The 19,139-nt window shown below is 43.3% G+C and overlaps 1 protein-coding gene across 1 annotated transcript in view; it reads left to right on the top strand.

Moving 5' to 3' along the window:
• LOC109881223 (calsyntenin-2) overlaps window positions 1-18,611 on the top strand; it is a 410,239-nt gene extending 391,628 nt beyond the window's left edge. The window contains exons 16-17 of the mRNA XM_031791101.1: window positions 12,435-12,619; window positions 13,770-18,611. Of these exons, the coding sequence (XP_031646961.1) occupies window positions 12,435-12,619; window positions 13,770-13,952 (368 nt within the window). The 3' untranslated portion in view covers window positions 13,953-18,611. The remainder of the gene's footprint in view (window positions 1-12,434; window positions 12,620-13,769) is intronic.
• Window positions 18,612-19,139: the final 528 nt, after the last annotated feature.

Here is a 19,139-nt window from a genome sequence, read left to right as displayed (position 1 = left end):
TCATCAGTCTATACCCCACACACATCTCACTACAGAATCAGCAGTCTATACCCCACACGCAGCTCACTACAGAATCAGTCTATACCCCACACACAACTCACTATAGAATCAGTCTATACCCCACACACAGCTCACTACAGAATCAGCAATCTATACTCCACACAGCTCACTACAGAATCATCAGTCTATAGACCACACACAGCTCACTACAGAATCAGCAGTCTATACTCCACACACAGCTCACTATAGAATCAGTCTATGCCCCACACACAGCTCACTACAGAATCATCAGTCTATATCCCACACACAGCTCACTACAAAATCATCAGTCTATACCCCACACACAGCTCACTATAGAATCATCAGTCTATACCCCACACACAGCTCACTACAGAATCATCAGTCTATACTCCACACACAGCTCACTACAGGATCATCAGTCTATACCCCACACACAGCTCACTATAGAATCAGTCTATACCCCACACACAGCTCACTATAGAATAATCAGTCTATACCCCACACACAGCTCACTATAGAATCATCAGTCTATATCCCAAACACAGCTCACTATAGAATCATCAGTCTATACTCCACACACAGCTCACTACAGAATCATCAGTCTATAAACCACACACAGCTCACTACAGAATCAGCAGTCTATACTCCACACACAGCTCACTATAGAATCAGTCTATACCCCACACACAGCTAACTACAGAATCATCAGTCTATACCCCACACACAGCTCACTACAGAATCAGTCTATACCCCACACACAGCTCACTATAGAATCAGTCTATACCCCACACACAGCTCACTACAGAATCATCAGTCTATATCCCACACACAGCTCACTACAAAATCATCAGTCTATACCCCACACACAGCTCACTATAGAATCAGTCTATACACCACACACAGCTCACTACAGAATAAGCAGTCTATACCATACACACAGCTCACCATAGAATCAGCAGTCTATACCCCACACACAACTCACTACAGAATCATCAGTCTATACACCACACACAGCTCACTATAGAATCATCAGTCTATACACCACACACAGCTCACTACAGAATCATCAGTCTATACCCCACACACAACTCACTACAGAATCAGCGGTCTATATCCCACACACAGCTGACTATAGAATCATCAGTCTATACACCACACACAGCTCACTACAGAATCATCAGTCTATACCCCACACACAACTCACTACAGAATCAGCAGTCTATACCCCACACGCAGCTCACTACAGAATCAGTCTATACCCCACACACAGCTCACTACCGAATCAGCAGTCTATACTCCACACACAGCTCACTACAGAATCATCAGTCTATACACCACACACAGCTCACTACAGAATCAGTCTATACCCCACACACATCTCACTACAGAATCAGCAGTCTATACCCCACACGCAGCTCACTACAGAATCAGTCTATACCCCACACACAACTCACTATAGAATCAGTCTATACCCCACACACAGCTCACTACAGAATCAGCAGTCTATACTCCACACACAGCTCACTACAGAATCATCAGTCTATAGACCACACACAGCTCACTACAGAATCAGCAGTCTATACTCCACACACAGCTCACTATAGAATCATCAGTCTATACTCCACACACACCTCACTACAGGATCATCAGTCTATACCCCACACACAGCTCACTACAGAATCATCAGTCTATATCCCACACACAGCTCACTACAAAATCATCAGTCTATACCCCACACACAGCTCACTATAGAATCATCAGTCTATACCCCACACACAGCTCACTACAGAATCATCAGTCTATACACCACACACAGCTCACTACAGAATCAGTCTATACCCCACACACATCTCACTACAGAATCAGCAGTCTATACCCCACACGCAGCTCACTACAGAATCAGTCTATACCCCACACACAACTCACTATAGAATCAGTCTATACCCCACACACAGCTCACTACAGAATCAGCAGTCTATACTCCACACACAGCTCACTACAGAATCATCAGTCTATAGACCACACACAGCTCACTACAGAATCAGCAGTCTATACTCCACACACAGCTCACTATAGAATCATCAGTCTATACTCCACACACACCTCACTACAGGATCATCAGTCTATACCCCACACACAGCTCACTACAGAATCATCAGTCTATATCCCACACACAGCTCACTACAAAATCATCAGTCTATACCCCACACACAGCTCACTATAGAATCATCAGTCTATACCCCACACACAGCTCACTACAGAATCATCAGTCTATACTCCACACACAGCTCACTACAGGATCATCAGTCTATACCCCACACACAGCTCACTATAGAATCATCAGTCTATACCCCACACACAGCTCACTATAGAATCATCAGTCTATATCCCACACACAGCTCACTATAGAATCATCAGTCTATACCCCACACACAGCTCACTATAGAATCATCAGTCTATACCCCACACACAGCTCACTACAGAATCAGCAGTCTATACCCCACACACAGCTCACTATAGAATCAGTCTATACCCCACACACAGCTAACTACAGAATCAGTCTATACCCCACACACAGCTCACTACAGAATCAGTCTATACCCCACACACAGCTCACTATAGAATCAGTCTATACCCCACACACAGCTCACTACAGAATCATCAGTCTATATCCCACACACAGCTCACTACAAAATCATCAGTCTATACCCCACACACAGCTCACTATAGAATCATCAGTCTATACACCACACACAGCTCACTACAGAATAAGCAGTCTATACCATACACACAGCTCACTACAGAATCATCAGTCTATACCCTACACACAGCTCACCATAGAATCAGCAGTCTATACCCCACACACAACTCACTACAGAATCATCAGTATATACCCCACACACAACTCACTACAGAGTCAGCGGTCTATATCCCACACACAGCTCACTATAGAATCATCAGTCTATACACCACACACAGCTCACTACAGAATCATCAGTCTATACCCCACACACAACTCACTACAGAATCAGCAGTCTATACCCCACACGCAGCTCACTACAGAATCAGTCTATACCCCACACACAGCTCACTACCGAATCAGCAGTCTATACTCCACACACAGCTCACTACAGAATCATCAGTCTATACACCACACACAGCTCACTACAGAATCATCAGTCTATACCCCACACACATCTCACTACAGAATCAGCAGTCTATACCCCACACGCAGCTCACTACAGAATCAGTCTATACCCCACACACAACTCACTATAGAATCAGTCTATACCCCACACACAGCTCACTACAGAATCAGCAGTCTATACTCCACACACAGCTCACTACAGAATCATCAGTCTATAGACCACACACAGCTCACTACAGAATCAGCAGTCTATACTCCACACACAGCTCACTATAGAATCATCAGTCTATACTCCACACACAGCTCACTACAGGATCATCAGTCTATACCCCACACACAGCTCACTACAAAATCATCAGTCTATACCCCACACACAGCTCACTATAGAATCATCAGTCTATACCCCACACACAGCTCACTACAGAATCATCAGTCTATACTCCACACACAGCTCACTACAGGATCATCAGTCTATACCCCACACACAGCTCACTATAGAATCATCAGTCTATACACCACACACAGCTCACTACAGAATCATCAGTATATACCCCACACACAACTCACTACAGAGTCAGCGGTCTATATCCCACACACAGCTCACTATAGAATCAGTCTATACCCCACACACAGCTCACTATAGAATCATCAGTCTATATCCCACACACAGCTCACTATAGAATCATCAGTCTATACCCCACACACAGCTCACTATAGAATCATCAGTCTATATCCCACACACAGCTCACTATAGAATCATCAGTCTATACCCCACACACAGCTCACTATAGAATCATCAGTCTATATCCCACACACAGCTCACTACAGAATCAGCAGTCTATACCCCACACACAGCTCACTATAGAATCATCAGTCTATATCCCACACACAGCTCACTATAGAATTATCAGTCTATACCCCACACACAGCTCACCATAGAATCTGCAGTCTATACACCACACACAGCTCACTACAGAATCATCAGTCTATACACCACACACAACTCACTACAGAATCAGCAGTCTATACCCCACACACAGCTCACTATAGAATCAGTCTATACCCCACACACAGCTCACTACAGAATCAGCAGTCTATACCCCACACACAACTCACTACAGAATCTTCAGTCTATACCCCACACACAGCTCACTATAGAATCATCAGTCTATACACAACACACAGCTCACTACAGAATCATCAGTCTATACCCCACACACAACTCACTATAGAATCATCAGTCTATACCCCACACACAGCTCACTATAGAATCAGTCTATACCCCACACACAGCTCACTACAGAATCAGCAGTCTATACTCCACACACAGCTCACTACAGAATCATCAGTCTATACACCACACACAGCTCACTATAGAATCATCAGTCTATACTCCACACACAACTCACTACAGAATCAGCAGTCTATATCCCACACACAGCTCACTATAGAATCATCAGTCTATATCCCACACACAGCTCACTATAGAATCATCAGTCTATACCCCACACACAGCTCACTATAGAATCATCAGTCTATATCCCACACACAGCTCACTACAGAATCAGCAGTCTATACCCCACACACAGCTCACTATAGAATCAGTCTATACCCCACACACAGCTCACTACAGAATCAGCAGTCTATACTCCACACACAGCTCACTACAGAATCATCAGTCTATACACCACACACAGCTCACTACAGAATCAGCAGTCTATACTCCACACACAGCTCACTACAGAATCAGTCTATACACCACACACAGCTCACTACAGAATCAGCAGTCTATACACCACACACAGCTCACTATAGAATCATCAGTCTATACCCCACACACAGCTCACTACAGAATCATCAGTCTATAACCCACACACAGCTCACTACAAAATCAGTCTATACCCCACACACAGCTCACTATAGAATCAGTCTATACCCCACACACAGCTCACTACAGAATCATCAGTCTATATCCCACACACAGCTCACTATAGAATCATCAGTCTATACACCACACACAGCTCACTACAGAATCATCAGTCTATACCCCACACACAACTCACTACAGAATCAGCAGTCTATACCCCACACACAGCTCACTATAGAATCAGTCTATACCCCACACACAGCTCACTACCGAATCAGCAGTCTATACTCCACACACAGCTCACTACAGAATCATCAGTCTATACACCACACACAGCTCACTACAGAATCATCAGTCTATACCCCACACACAACTCCCTACAGAATCAGCAGTCTATACCCCACACGCAGCTCACTACAGAATCAAATCTATACCCCACACACAACTCACTATAGAATCAGTCTATACCCCACACACAGCTCACTACAGAATCAGCAGTCTATACTCCACACACAGCTCACTACAGAATCATCAGTCTATACACCACACACAGCTCACTACAGAATCAGCAGTCTATACCCCACACACAGCTCACTATAGAATAATCAGTCTATACCCCACACACAGCTCACTATAGAATCATCAGTCTATACCCCACACACAGCTCACTATAGAATCATCAGTCTATATCCCACACACAGCTCACTACAGAATCAGCAGTCTATACCCCACACACAGCTCACTATAGAATCATCAGTCTATATCCCACACACAGCTCACTATAGAATTATCAGTCTATACCCCACACACAGCTCACCATAGAATCAGCAGTCTATACACCACACACAGCTCACTACAGAATCATCAGTCTATACCCCACACACAACTCACTACAGAATCAGCAGTCTATATCCCACACACAGCTCACTATAGAATCATCAGTCTATACACCACACACAGCTCACTACAGAATCATCAGTCTATACCCCACACACAACTCACTACAGAATCAGCAGTCTATACCCCACACGCAGCTCACTACAGAATCAGTCTATACCCCACACACAGCTCACTATAGAATCAGTCTATACACCACACACAGCTCACTACCGAATCAGCAGTCTATACACCACACACAGCTCACTACAGAATCATCAGTCTATACCCCACACACATCTCACTACAGAATCAGCAGTCTATACTCCACACACAGCTCACTACAGAATCATCAGTCTATACACCACACACAACTCACTACAGAATCAGCAGTCTATATCCCACACACAGCTCACTATAGAATCATCAGTCTATAGACCACACACAGCTCACTACAGAATCATCAGTCTATACCCCACACACAACTCACTACAGAATCAGCAGTCTATACCCCACACACAGCTCACTACAGAATCAGCAGTCTATACCCCACACACAGCTCACTATAGAATCAGTCTATACCCCACACAAAGCTCACTACCGAATCAGCAGTCTATACTCCACACACAACTCACTACAGAATCAGCAGTCTATATCCCACACACAGCTCACTATAGAATCATCAGTCTATATCCCACACACAGCTCACTATAGAATCATCAGTCTATACCCCACACACAGCTCACTATAGAATCATCAGTCTATATCCCACACACAGCTCACTACAGAATCAGCAGTCTATACCCCACACACAGCTCACTATAGAATCAGTCTATACCCCACACACAGCTCACTACAGAATCAGCAGTCTATACTCCACACACAGCTCACTACAGAATCATCAGTCTATACACCACACACAGCTCACTACAGAATCAGCAGTCTATACTCCACACACAGCTCACTACAGAATCAGTCTATACACCACACACAGCTCACTACAGAATCAGCAGTCTATACTCCACACACAGCTCACTACAGAATCAGTCTATACACCACACACAGCTCACTACAGAATCAGCAGTCTATACCCCACACACAGCTCACTATAGAATAATCAGTCTATACCCCACACACAGCTCACTATAGAATCATCAGTCTATATCCCACACACAGCTCACTATAGAATCATCAGTCTATACCCCACACACAGCTCACTATAGAATCATCAGTCTATATCCCACACACAGCTCACTATAGAATCAGCAGTCTATACCCCACACACAGCTCACTATAGAATCATCAGTCTATATCCCACACACAGCTCACTATAGAATTATCAGTCTATACCCCACACACAGCTCACCATAGAATCAGCAGTCTATACACCACACACAGCTCACTACAGAATCAGTCTATACCCCACACACAACTCACTACAGAATCAGCAGTCTATATCCCACACACAGCTCACTATAGAATCATCAGTCTATACACCACACACAGCTCACTACAGAATCATCAGTCTATACCCCACACACAACTCACTACAGAATCAGCAGTCTATATCCCACACACAGCTCACTATAGAATCATCAGTCTATACACCACACACAGCTCACTACAGAATCATCAGTCTATACCCCACACACAACTCACTACAGAATCAGCAGTCTATACCCCACACGCAGCTCACTACAGAATCAGTCTATACCCCATACACAGCTCACTATAGAATCAGTCTATACACCACACACAGCTCACTACCGAATCAGCAGTCTATACACCACACACAGCTCACTACAGAATCATCAGTCTATACCCCACACACATCTCACTACAGAATCAGCAGTCTATACTCCACACACAGCTCACTACAGAATCATCAGTCTATACACCACACACAGCTCACTACAGAATCATCAGTCTATACCCCACACACAACTCACTACAGAATCAGCAGTCTATACCCCACACACATCTCACTACAGAATCAGCAGTCTATACTCCACACACAGCTCACTACAGAATCATCAGTCTATACCCCACACACAACTCACTACAGAATCAGCAGTCTATACCCCACACACAGCTCACTATAGAATCAGTCTATACCCCACACAAAGCTCACTACCGAATCAGCAGTCTATACTCCACACACAGCTCACTATAGAATCATCAGTCTATACTCCACACACAGCTCACTATAGAATCATCAGTCTATACACCACACACAGCTCACTACAGAATCATCAGTCTATACCCCACACACAACTCACTACAGAATCAGCAGTCTATATCCCACACACAGCTCACTATAGAATCATCAGTCTATATCCCACACACAGCTCACTATAGAATCATCAGTCTATACCCCACACACAGCTCACTATAGAATCATCAGTCTATATCCCACACACAGCTCACTACAGAATCAGCAGTCTATACCCCACACACAGCTCACTATAGAATCAGTCTATACCCCACACACAGCTCACTACAGAATCAGCAGTCTATACTCCACACACAGCTCACTACAGAATCATCAGTCTATACACCACACACAGCTCACTACAGAATCAGCAGTCTATACTCCACACACAGCTCACTACAGAATCAGTCTATACACCACACACAGCTCACTACAGAATCAGCAGTCTATACCCCACACACAGCTCACTATAGAATCAGTCTATACCCCACACAAAGCTCACTACCGAATCAGCAGTCTATACTCCACACACAGCTCACTACAGAATCATCAGTCTATACACCACACGCAGCTCACTACAGAATCATCAGTCTATACCCCACACACAACTCACTACAGAATCAGCAGTCTATACCCCACACGCAGCTCACTACAGAATCAGTCTATACCCCACCCACAACTCACTGTAGAATCAGTCTATACCCCACACACAGCTCACTACAGAATCAGCAGTCTATACTCCACACACAGCTCACTACAGAATCATCAGTCTATACACCACACACAGCTCACTACAGAATCAGCAGTCTATACCCCACACACAGCTCACTATAGAATCATCAGTCTATACCCCACACACAGCTCACTATAGAATCATCAGTCTATATCCCACACACAGCTCACTATAGAATCATCAGTCTATACACCACACACAGCTCACTACAGAATCAGCAGTCTATACCCCACACACAGCTCACTATAGAATAATCAGTCTATACCCCACACACAGCTCACTATAGAATCATCAGTCTATACCCCACACACAGCTCACCATAGAATCAGCAGTCTATACACCACACACAGCTCACTACAGAATCATCAGTCTATACCCCACACACAACTCACTACAGAATCAGCAGTCTATATCCCACACACAGCTCACTATAGAATCATCAGTCTATACACCACACACAGCTCACTACAGAATCATCAGTCTATACACCACACACAACTCACTACAGAATCAGCAGTCTATACCCCACACGCAGCTCACTATAGAATCAGTCTATACCCCACACACAGCTCACTACAAAATCAGCGGTCTATATCCCACACACAGCTCACTACAAAATCATCAGTCTATACCCCACACACAGCTCACTATAGAATAATCAGTCTATACCCCACACACAGCTCACTATAGAATCATCAGTCTATATCCCACACACAGCTCACTATAGAATCATCAGTCTATACACCACACACAGCTCACTACAGAATCAGTCTATACCCCACACACAACTCACTACAGAATCAGCAGTCTATATCCCACACACAGCTCACTATAGAAGCATCAGTCTATACACCACACACAGCTCACTACAGAATCATCAGTCTATACCCCACACACAGCTCACTATAGAATCATCAGTCTATACCCCACACACAGCTCACTATAGAATCATCAGTCTATATCCCACACACAGCTCACTATAGAATCATCAGTCTATACCCCACACACAGCTCACTATAGAATCATCAGTCTATATCCCACACACAGCTCACTACAGAATCAGCAGTCTATACCCCACACACAGCTCACTATAGAATCAGTCTATACACCACACACAGCTCACTACAGAATCATCAGTCTATACCCCACACACAGCTCACTATAGAATCATCAGTCTATATCCCACACACAGCTCACTACAGAATCAGCAGTCTATACCCCACACACAGCTCACTATAGAATCATCAGTCTATATCCCACACACAGCTCACTATTGAATTATCAGTCTATACCCCACACACAGCTCACTATAGAATCATCAGTCTATGTCCCACACACAGCTTAACCATCAAGCCTGATAATTCTGTTCCAGACCAACATTAGCACACCTAATTCAATGAATCAGAGCAGTTGATGAGTCGAAGTGGGTGTGTTCATAGATCTTCAGGACTAGGATCTTCAGAACCCAGTGAGTCCACTCTATAGCTAGCACAGAGACAGTGATACATCTTAGTTAAAAAACAGAGAGAGAGGCTGGTGAAAAAGACCCTACAGATCTCAATCTTGAACATCGCCTCCCAATTTCTGCTTTCTGCTAATTATTTATTAAACCCTAATGGATGGCTTAGTGTCCTGGGGAGCTCTGTGCCCTACCACTGCTTTTAAAGGTTGGGAAAGAGCAGGTGTGTGTGTCTGTGTGTCTGTGTGTGTGTGTGTGTGTGTGTGTGTGTGTGTGTGTGTGTGTGTGTGTGTGTGTGTGTGTGTGTGTGTGTGTAAGAAACTGGACTACAGTATAAGTGGAGAAGGGGGAAAACTGTGTGTGCATGTGTAAATAGCTACTATTGTTGAAGAGAGAGAGATGCAGAATTCTGCAAAAATATCTTCAGTGTACAACGTAGAACACCAAATAATGCATGCAGAGCAAAATTAGGCCGATACCCACTAATTATCAAAATCCAGAAAAGAGCAGTTCAATTCCACAACCACCTAAAAGGAAGCGATTCCCAAACCTTCCATAACAAAGCCATCACCTACAGAGAGATGAACCTGGAGAAGAGTCCCTTAAGCAAGCTGGTTCTAGGGCTCTGTTCACAAACACAAACAGACCCCCAGGACAGCAAAATCAAATCAAATGTATTTATGTAGCCCTTCGTACATCAGCTGATATCTCAAAGTGCTGTACAGAAACCCAGCCTAAAACCCCAAACAGCAAGCAATGCAGGTGTAGAAGCACGGTGGCTAGGAAAAACTCCCTTGAAAGGCCAAAACCTAGGAAGAAACCTAGAGAGGAACCAGGCTATGTGGGGTGGCCAGTCCTCTTCTGGCTGTGCCGGGTGGAGATTATAACAGAACATGGCCAAGATGTTCAAATGTTCATAAATGACCAGCATGGTCAAATAATAATAAGGCAGAACAGTTGAAACTGGAGCAGCAGCACAGCCAGGTGGACTGGGGACAGCAAGGAGTCATCATGTCAGGTAGTCCTGAGGCATGGTCCTAGGGCTCAGGTCCTCCGAGAGAGAGAAAGAAAGAGAGAATTAGATAGAGCACACTTAAATTCACACAGGACACCGAATAGGACAGGAGAAGTACTCCAGACATAACAAACTGACCCTAGCCCCCCAACACAAACTACTGCAGCATAAATACTGGAGGCTGAGACAGGAGGGGTCAGGAGAACAACACAATTAGACCCAACCAAATCATGAGAAAACAAAAAGATAATTACTTGACACATTGGAAAGAATTAACAAAAAAACAGAGCAAACTAGAAAGCTATTTGGCCTTAAACAGAGAGTACACAGTGGCAGAATGGCAACCAGTGAAGAACAGACACCATTGTAAATACAACCCATATTTATGCTTATTTATTTTCCTTAACCATTTGTACATTGTTACAACACTGTATGTATATATGTGACATTTATAATGTCTTTATTGTTTTTAAACTTCTGTCTGTGTAATGTTTACTGTTAATTTTTATTGTTTATTTCACTTTTGTATATTGTCTACCTCACTTGCTTTGGCAATGTTAACACATGTTTCCCATGCCAATAAAGCCCCTTGAATTGAGAGAGAGAGAGAGAGAGAGAGAAAGAGAGAACAGGGAGGAGGGAAGAGAAAGATTTTCCCGATAGTGTCTTTAATGAGGTGAATAATGTACATTGTTCTGTTAGGAGACCATACACACCCTCTAGCAACATTCTGTGTGCATTCATGTATATATACTGAGGGGGCTTTTACATGAGAGAGATCAATGGCTATGGATTGGTCTTTAAAAAATCTCTCTCTGTCTGTGTGTGTAATAAGGAGGCAGACTGAATCAATTGACCAATTAAAAGAGTCCTCTGTAGCTGGATGAACACACACATTTCTAATATCTTCTCTGAAGGACAGAGAGAGAAGGCAGGGTGGTGATCTTATTTTGAAAGTACAGATCAGATCAGCATTCAACAGATAAACATTACAGATCAAGGACCTTGTGTGTGATATTTTGGTTGTGTGCATAACCAAATATTTGTAATGCGTGTGGGTGCACCATGTTACTTAACATACATTAACATTACCTTTCCCCAAGGAGTCCCCAGTGCTGCCACAGTGGTGATAGTGATCTGTATCGCCGCCCTGGTGGTGGTGGTTGTGCTAGGCATCTACCGTATTCACCTGACACACCAACAGGAGGGCAGGAGCTCAGACACAACCAAGGAGGGAGAGCTGGACTGGAACGACTCAGCGCTCAATATCACAGTCAATCCTATGGAGGTAAGGGACTGAAAACAAAACCGTGAGGGAGAGGCAAGGGAGGAATAAAGGAAGGAAGGTGAGTGTTGTAGGGACCAGATTTTGGAACAGCCTTAAGGGCAGTAAGTAGGAGGAGGCAGCAGGATCAGGGGCAAGATACTGTCCAGTATATTAACAGTGAAAGGTGGTTCCAGGTGAATGACAAGTTCCTATGAATAGTTACATAATCTTTACAGAATACAGGTTTGAATAGAAATCAAAACCCTAAGCCTCAATCAGGCCTACCCTGCCAAACCAATAGTAGCAGGTTGGGGCATACCAGGTTATGGACAGCCTCCAAAACAGCTCACATACCAGAGCTAGAGCATCCCTCCAGCTCACAGCTCATAGGTGAAACAGGTACCTTTATACCTATGGCCCCTCCTTATGGAACATCCCATTAAACATGGTGCTCTTTACCCATTAAATCATGTTAACAGGCATCTTCATTATATTACATATTACATTGAAATAAACATCTTAAACATTCCTGGCTTATCCTCAATGCGTGAAATCTTTAAATGAATGAATACACATTTCATAACAATAGTTCTGCAACCTGCGTATGGTCCCATTACGCACGGACATGATAGACAAGACATGGAGCTCCGAGATGAGCCAACTTCAAACACAGGACACATTACAATATGGAAATAAACAAACTTCTTTCTCGTCAGTGTAGCAGGTGTCCATGTGCACCTGAACATGGCATCCACTTGGAGGATTGCAAAAGGGTCAATTAATGCATTTAAATATGAAACTGAAATTCGTCACAATGCAACTTGACCAAACATTTGCTCAACACACATTTAGCCTTACGCACAATAAATAGCCATGATACTGGCAAGAGGGAAATAACAACAGTATACACTTTTATAATAAATTAATTACTAGATATATAGGGACACATGAATGCGCTAAACAAGGGGAATTCAATAATTAGTGACGAGAGGTACTGAGTCAGCTTCGTCACAGTGAGAAAAGGGAGAATGGACTGAAATAGAGTGAGTACCTGAAGATAGAGGGCAGAGGGAGAAATGGGACATAGTGAAACAGAGTAGGATACACAAGGGCCACAGTAATCAGCTCCAGAGCCTGTCACACACCTGTTGCCTCTCTGTGCCCCATGCAGAGCTTCCAGGAGCCCCAGGGAGCTGAGGAAGAGGCCAGTGAGGAGGAGGAGGAAGATGAAGAGGATGACATCACCAGCACAGAGTCAGACGACAGTGAGGAGGAGGAGGTTCAAGGAGCTCCCAGGGTACAACAGAGCAGCAAGAGGGGCCAGCTGGACTGGGACAACTCTACATTAACCTGAATAAAATTATACATACACACTGATGCACACACATACACACTGATGCACACACATACACACTGATGTATATACACACACGCTGAGGCGTCAACATACTCACTACTATAAAATAAATTGTTCAAGTCATGAGACTACCTGAGATTTCTCTGAGTTGAGGTAACATCTCCCCCTACTGGTGAAAAAAGGAAATGGTATTAAGAATAGAATGAGCACTAAAGTGAAAACACACACACACACACACACACACACACACACACACACAACACCAGTCTGAATTTAAAAAGACTCCTTTCCTTTATGTCAAACTATGTGGTGTTAACTAAAGGCTACCCTGTGGTACTCCAATGCTGTAATACTATCCTGTGGTCTTGAGTACCTCAGACCTCAAGCCCTCGTCCACAAGCTGAAACCTTACCTACTGTTTTTTACTGAGACTGTGAAAAAAAGACAACAAAATGTGAAAATACTGTATACAACTGAAATTGCTTGTCAAACATCTGTTCTCCACCTATTTTTTCAGGGTCTAAAATCTTGTCTGAGAAACTGTGGTCCTATAGGTCGCTGTGATCTTTTGTAATGGTAACAACCAACTAATGAAACAAATACCAAATGATAGTCTTTGGGTGGAGTTTTCCTTTAAGATGGTACAGTCCAGTATAGGGGAACACCTTCGATCCTTACCTTGATACACTATATTGCAAAAGTATGTGGACACCCCATCAAATTAGTGGATTTGGCTATTTCGGTCACATCCGTTGCTGACGGGTGTATAAAATCCAGCTCACCGCCATGCAGTCTCCAAAGACAAACATTGTCAGTAGAATGGCCCTACTTAAGAGCTCAGTGACTTTCAACATGGCACCGTCATAGGATGTCACCTTTCCAACAAGTTAGTTCATCAAATTTCTGCCCTGCTAGAGCTGCCCCGGTCAACTGTAAGTGCTGTTATTGTGAAGTGGAAACATCTAGGAGCAACAACAGCTTAGCCACAAGGGGAAGGCCACAGAAAGGGACCGCTGAGGACTGAAACTGAAAAAATGATGTCCTCGGGTGGGACAATCACTCCCGAATTCAAAACTGCCTCTGGAAGCAACGTCAGCACAAGAACTGTTTGTCGGGGGCTTCATGAAATTGGTTTCCATGGCCGAGCAGCCGCACACAAGCCTAAGATCACCATGTGCAATGCCAAACATCAGCTTGAGTGGTGTAAAGCTCACCGCCACTGGACTCTGGAGCACTGGAAACATGTTCTCTGGAGTGATGAATCACTCTTCCCCATCTGGCAGTCCGACAGACGAATCTGGGTTCCAGTAGAACGCTACCTGCACAAATGCGTAGTGCCAACTGTAGTTTGGTGGAGGAGGAACAATGGTCTGGGGCTGTTTTTCATGCATCGGGCTCGGCCCCTTAGTTCCAGTGAAGGGAAATCTTATCGCTAAGGAATACAATGCCATTCTAGATTATGCTATGCTTCCAACTTTGTGGCAACAGTTTGGGAAAGGCACTTTCCTGTTTCAGCATGACAATGCCCCCGTGCACAAAGCAAGGTTCTCACGCAATTGCACACCCTATAGAAATGTTGCGCAACATTAGCTCATGGGCTCTCATGAAGTGTTTGATTAGATTTTCGATTACATTTGCATTGATGTGAGAGTGATTAAAGGGACAACAGAGTGCTGAGGACCAGGCAGTTAGCAAGTTTGGTAGACTACTAATTACCATCAGCAGCATAAGAGCTTGGAGAAGCCTAATTACCATGACTAAGCGGTCATTTGTAATTTGACTGCCTTCATGACTCGTGCCCGCCAGTGTGGCGGTAACACCCCTACATACAGAAATGGTTTGTCGAGATCGGTGTGGAAGAACTTGACTGGCCTGCACAGAGCCCTGACCTCAACACCATTGGAATGAATTGGAATGCCGACTGCAAGCCAGGCATAATCGGCCAACATCAGTGCCCGACCTCACTAATGCTCGTGGCTGAATGGAAGCAAGACCCTGCAGCAATGTTCCAACATCTAGTGGAAATCCTTCCCAGAAGAGTGGAGGCTGTTATAGCAGCAGAGGGGGGACCAACTCTATATTAATGCCCATGAATTTGGAATGAGATGTTTGACGAGCAGATGTCCACATACTTTTGGTCATGTAGTGTATCTGTGTTCAGTATATCATACCTTTTGTCTATTGCATCAAATTAAAATTTAAGACAAAATAAGAAAAAATTATTGCATTGATTTGCAATATTTTAATACCTGAAAAATATGTTGGGTTTATTGCAATGGAACATATTTGATTTATCACTGCGTATTTAAGCCTGGATGATGTGTCTAGGTGATTTTACATTTGGTGTAACCAATGGCACTAAACAATCTTTATTTGTTTTTTGATTGGTGTCCTGTTGGAGATGTTGTAGTTACTTGAGGCATAATCATGCAGTTGCAACGTTACAGAATGTGCAGATAGAAATATGTTGCATAGAACAGACACGTTTCTCTGTCATGCAAAACAATAACCATGTCAGCTATATGCTTTTAATTTCTATCTTCAATATTCTGTACCCAACTGAATAAGCACCCAGGTGAAAGTTGACCTTGCCTGTTCTGATTTTTTGGACACACTATAAGAGAGAAGGAACCTTGTACATTTTGATATGTTCCTCTTACCTGTACATACTGACTAGAGTAGGTGACCCTGCCCTGAACCTAGCAAAGCCCCTCCCTCTGTTCATCTGTATGTATGTATGCACACCCCCCCCATCTTTATGTACTAACCCACCCATGTCATTTAATTCTGTTCATATCACACCAAACCCACCCCTCTATGTTTGCATCTCAATGTTCAGTTCATTCCAAATGGCTGTGCTCTCTGTCTCTGTTAAGACAGGCAAGACAAACAGACACCGCTGTTCCTACATTTTAGGATGGGAGACAACAGTGGGAAATGATCATGGAGGTTAAACCAATTTAAACCCAACTTAAACTGGTTAATGGGCAGGGCATGTATAGGGTGTTGTCTTCTGTCTTTCTGTAGTCAATCCCAGCAGTCCCCCTTACCCCCATCATACACAGTCCACCTATTACAAATGTTGTTTAACCTGCCATGAGGAGAAATTGAACGTTTCTATTTTCTTCATTTGGGTATTTGACTGTGTGACCCTGCTTGACGTATTCCTTCCCGGGGATAGTCCTTTGGTTCTAGCTGTACCCGTATGTATCCCCTTTGAACCCTTGCTGGACTTTGCATCAATCCTCCCCAATGTTCTCCCAACGTTTGATTTATAACAGTGGTCACCAACATTTGAGTCAAGATCACTTTCGCAGTCAAAAGGCAAGCCAAGATCTACCACTCAGATAATAATTTTTACATTAACCTAATAAAAACATCTCTGTCAGAATGAGATTTGTGCAGTACACAATATATTATCTTAGCATATTGGCTATATTCCTGCCCTGACAATATTGTTATTCTCGACCATATTATATTTCAAAACTCGAGCTAATAGATCAGTTGGTGTAGCACTTGTGAGGCACAGCTGAGCATAAATAATACGCTTTTTTATTTAACTGGACTGATGGTACAGTACCTGCATCTGATGGTCATGGTGATTTTAAGACAACCGGGAACTCTGAATAAACGAGGTCAAACCAAGAAGTCAGTGAACTTCAGGTCGGGAAGTCGGAGTTCTAGAAAGATACCAGCGTTTACGAGTTGGATGACCATTCAAAACTATTTTCCAAAAGTCGGATATTGCTTTTTCCGAGTTCCCAGTTGTCTTGAACGATTACAAGTCAATGAATCCCGAGTTCCCAGTTATTTAAAAAAAAAAAATAAATAACAGTCTCAGTGGGTGGAAGAAATGAGCAGCAGACGGTCCTTGCTCTCTCCTTCCTTTCCTCCAGTGAGACTGACCAGAGAGAGGGGACAGTCTTCCACCTGATGGCAAAACTCGAGTCGCACCACATCTGCCTCGGCACAAATTCATGTTGTTCCTATGACCAGCGAAAGTGAAATACTCCTCGATATTAAAATACACACGACGAGCAGCTAATAATAACAATACAAACGCAAGGCTAGCCATACACTTGGCTACTCAATCATTTTCCGGGGTCGTGGATGTAGGTAGGCACCGTGAATTGAGCTATCCGATTGGCCACCACCAAAAGCGCACTCGATTTAGCCACATATCTCCCGGTCCGCAGGGTAGCCGGAGTTTGTCTTTTCAGACAAATGCAATGGTAAAAAATGGTAAAACTTTGTATACCGGGTGCCCAGGGCTTCCGAATCAAGTTGAACGTACCGGCAACACGGAAAAAAAGGGGCGCAAGCGTATCCTGTTACCGTTGGCTTTTCTACAGAAATGTTTGGTGATCGACTAGGAATGCCTTGAAGATCAACCTGTCAATCAACATTAAATAAAGGGTAAAAAATTGTTTTAAATAAATTACAATCGCGATCCACCGGTTGGTGACCACTGTTAGAGAAGAAGAAGAAGAAGAAGAAGAAGAAGAAGAAGAAAATAAATATCATCCTCGTAAAATGTGTAAAACCTTTTTTCGGTTTTTCTTGATTTTTTCTTTGGACTGTTTTTCTTAGTTTACTTTAGATGGTCACTACAACACTTTCTGTCAATTGACCAATAAAGACTTGTTTTACAATCTAGCTGTGTCTCATTCATTCTGCAGTCCCATATCAATTTGTTCAATACAGAAAACAACTAGAGAATGTGAATTAAAATGGGGTGGGAAATACTCAGCCGCAGGTCACTAATTAGTCATATAGTTAAGTCTATGGACATTTCAGCCTATGGCATTTCAAAGCTATGAAAGGTATTAGACCAATTTAACCGTTTAACCCTCCTGTTGTGTTAGTTTCATGTTAATTAATTCTGTGTTCCCAGTCCAAAATGACCATCCCATTATAGCTGATTATAAATCCATAATAATACATACAGTGGGGCAAAAAAGTAATTAGTCAGCCACCAATTGTGCAAGTTCTCCCACTTAAAAAGATGAGAGAGGCCTGTAATTTTCATTATAGGTACACTTCAACTATGACAGACAAAATGAGGAAAAAAATCCAGAAAATCACATTGTAGGATTTTTAATGAATTTATTTGCAAATTATGGTGGAAAATAAGTATTTGGTCACCTACAAACAAGCAAGATTTCTGGCTCTCACAGACCTGTA

The sequence above is a fragment of the Oncorhynchus kisutch genome, linkage group LG15, assembly GCF_002021735.2.
Source record: "Oncorhynchus kisutch isolate 150728-3 linkage group LG15, Okis_V2, whole genome shotgun sequence".
NCBI lineage: Eukaryota > Metazoa > Chordata > Actinopteri > Salmoniformes > Salmonidae > Oncorhynchus > Oncorhynchus kisutch.
Note: the sequence above shows the minus strand (reverse complement) of the source record. Positions and strands in the feature narration are given on the sequence as shown.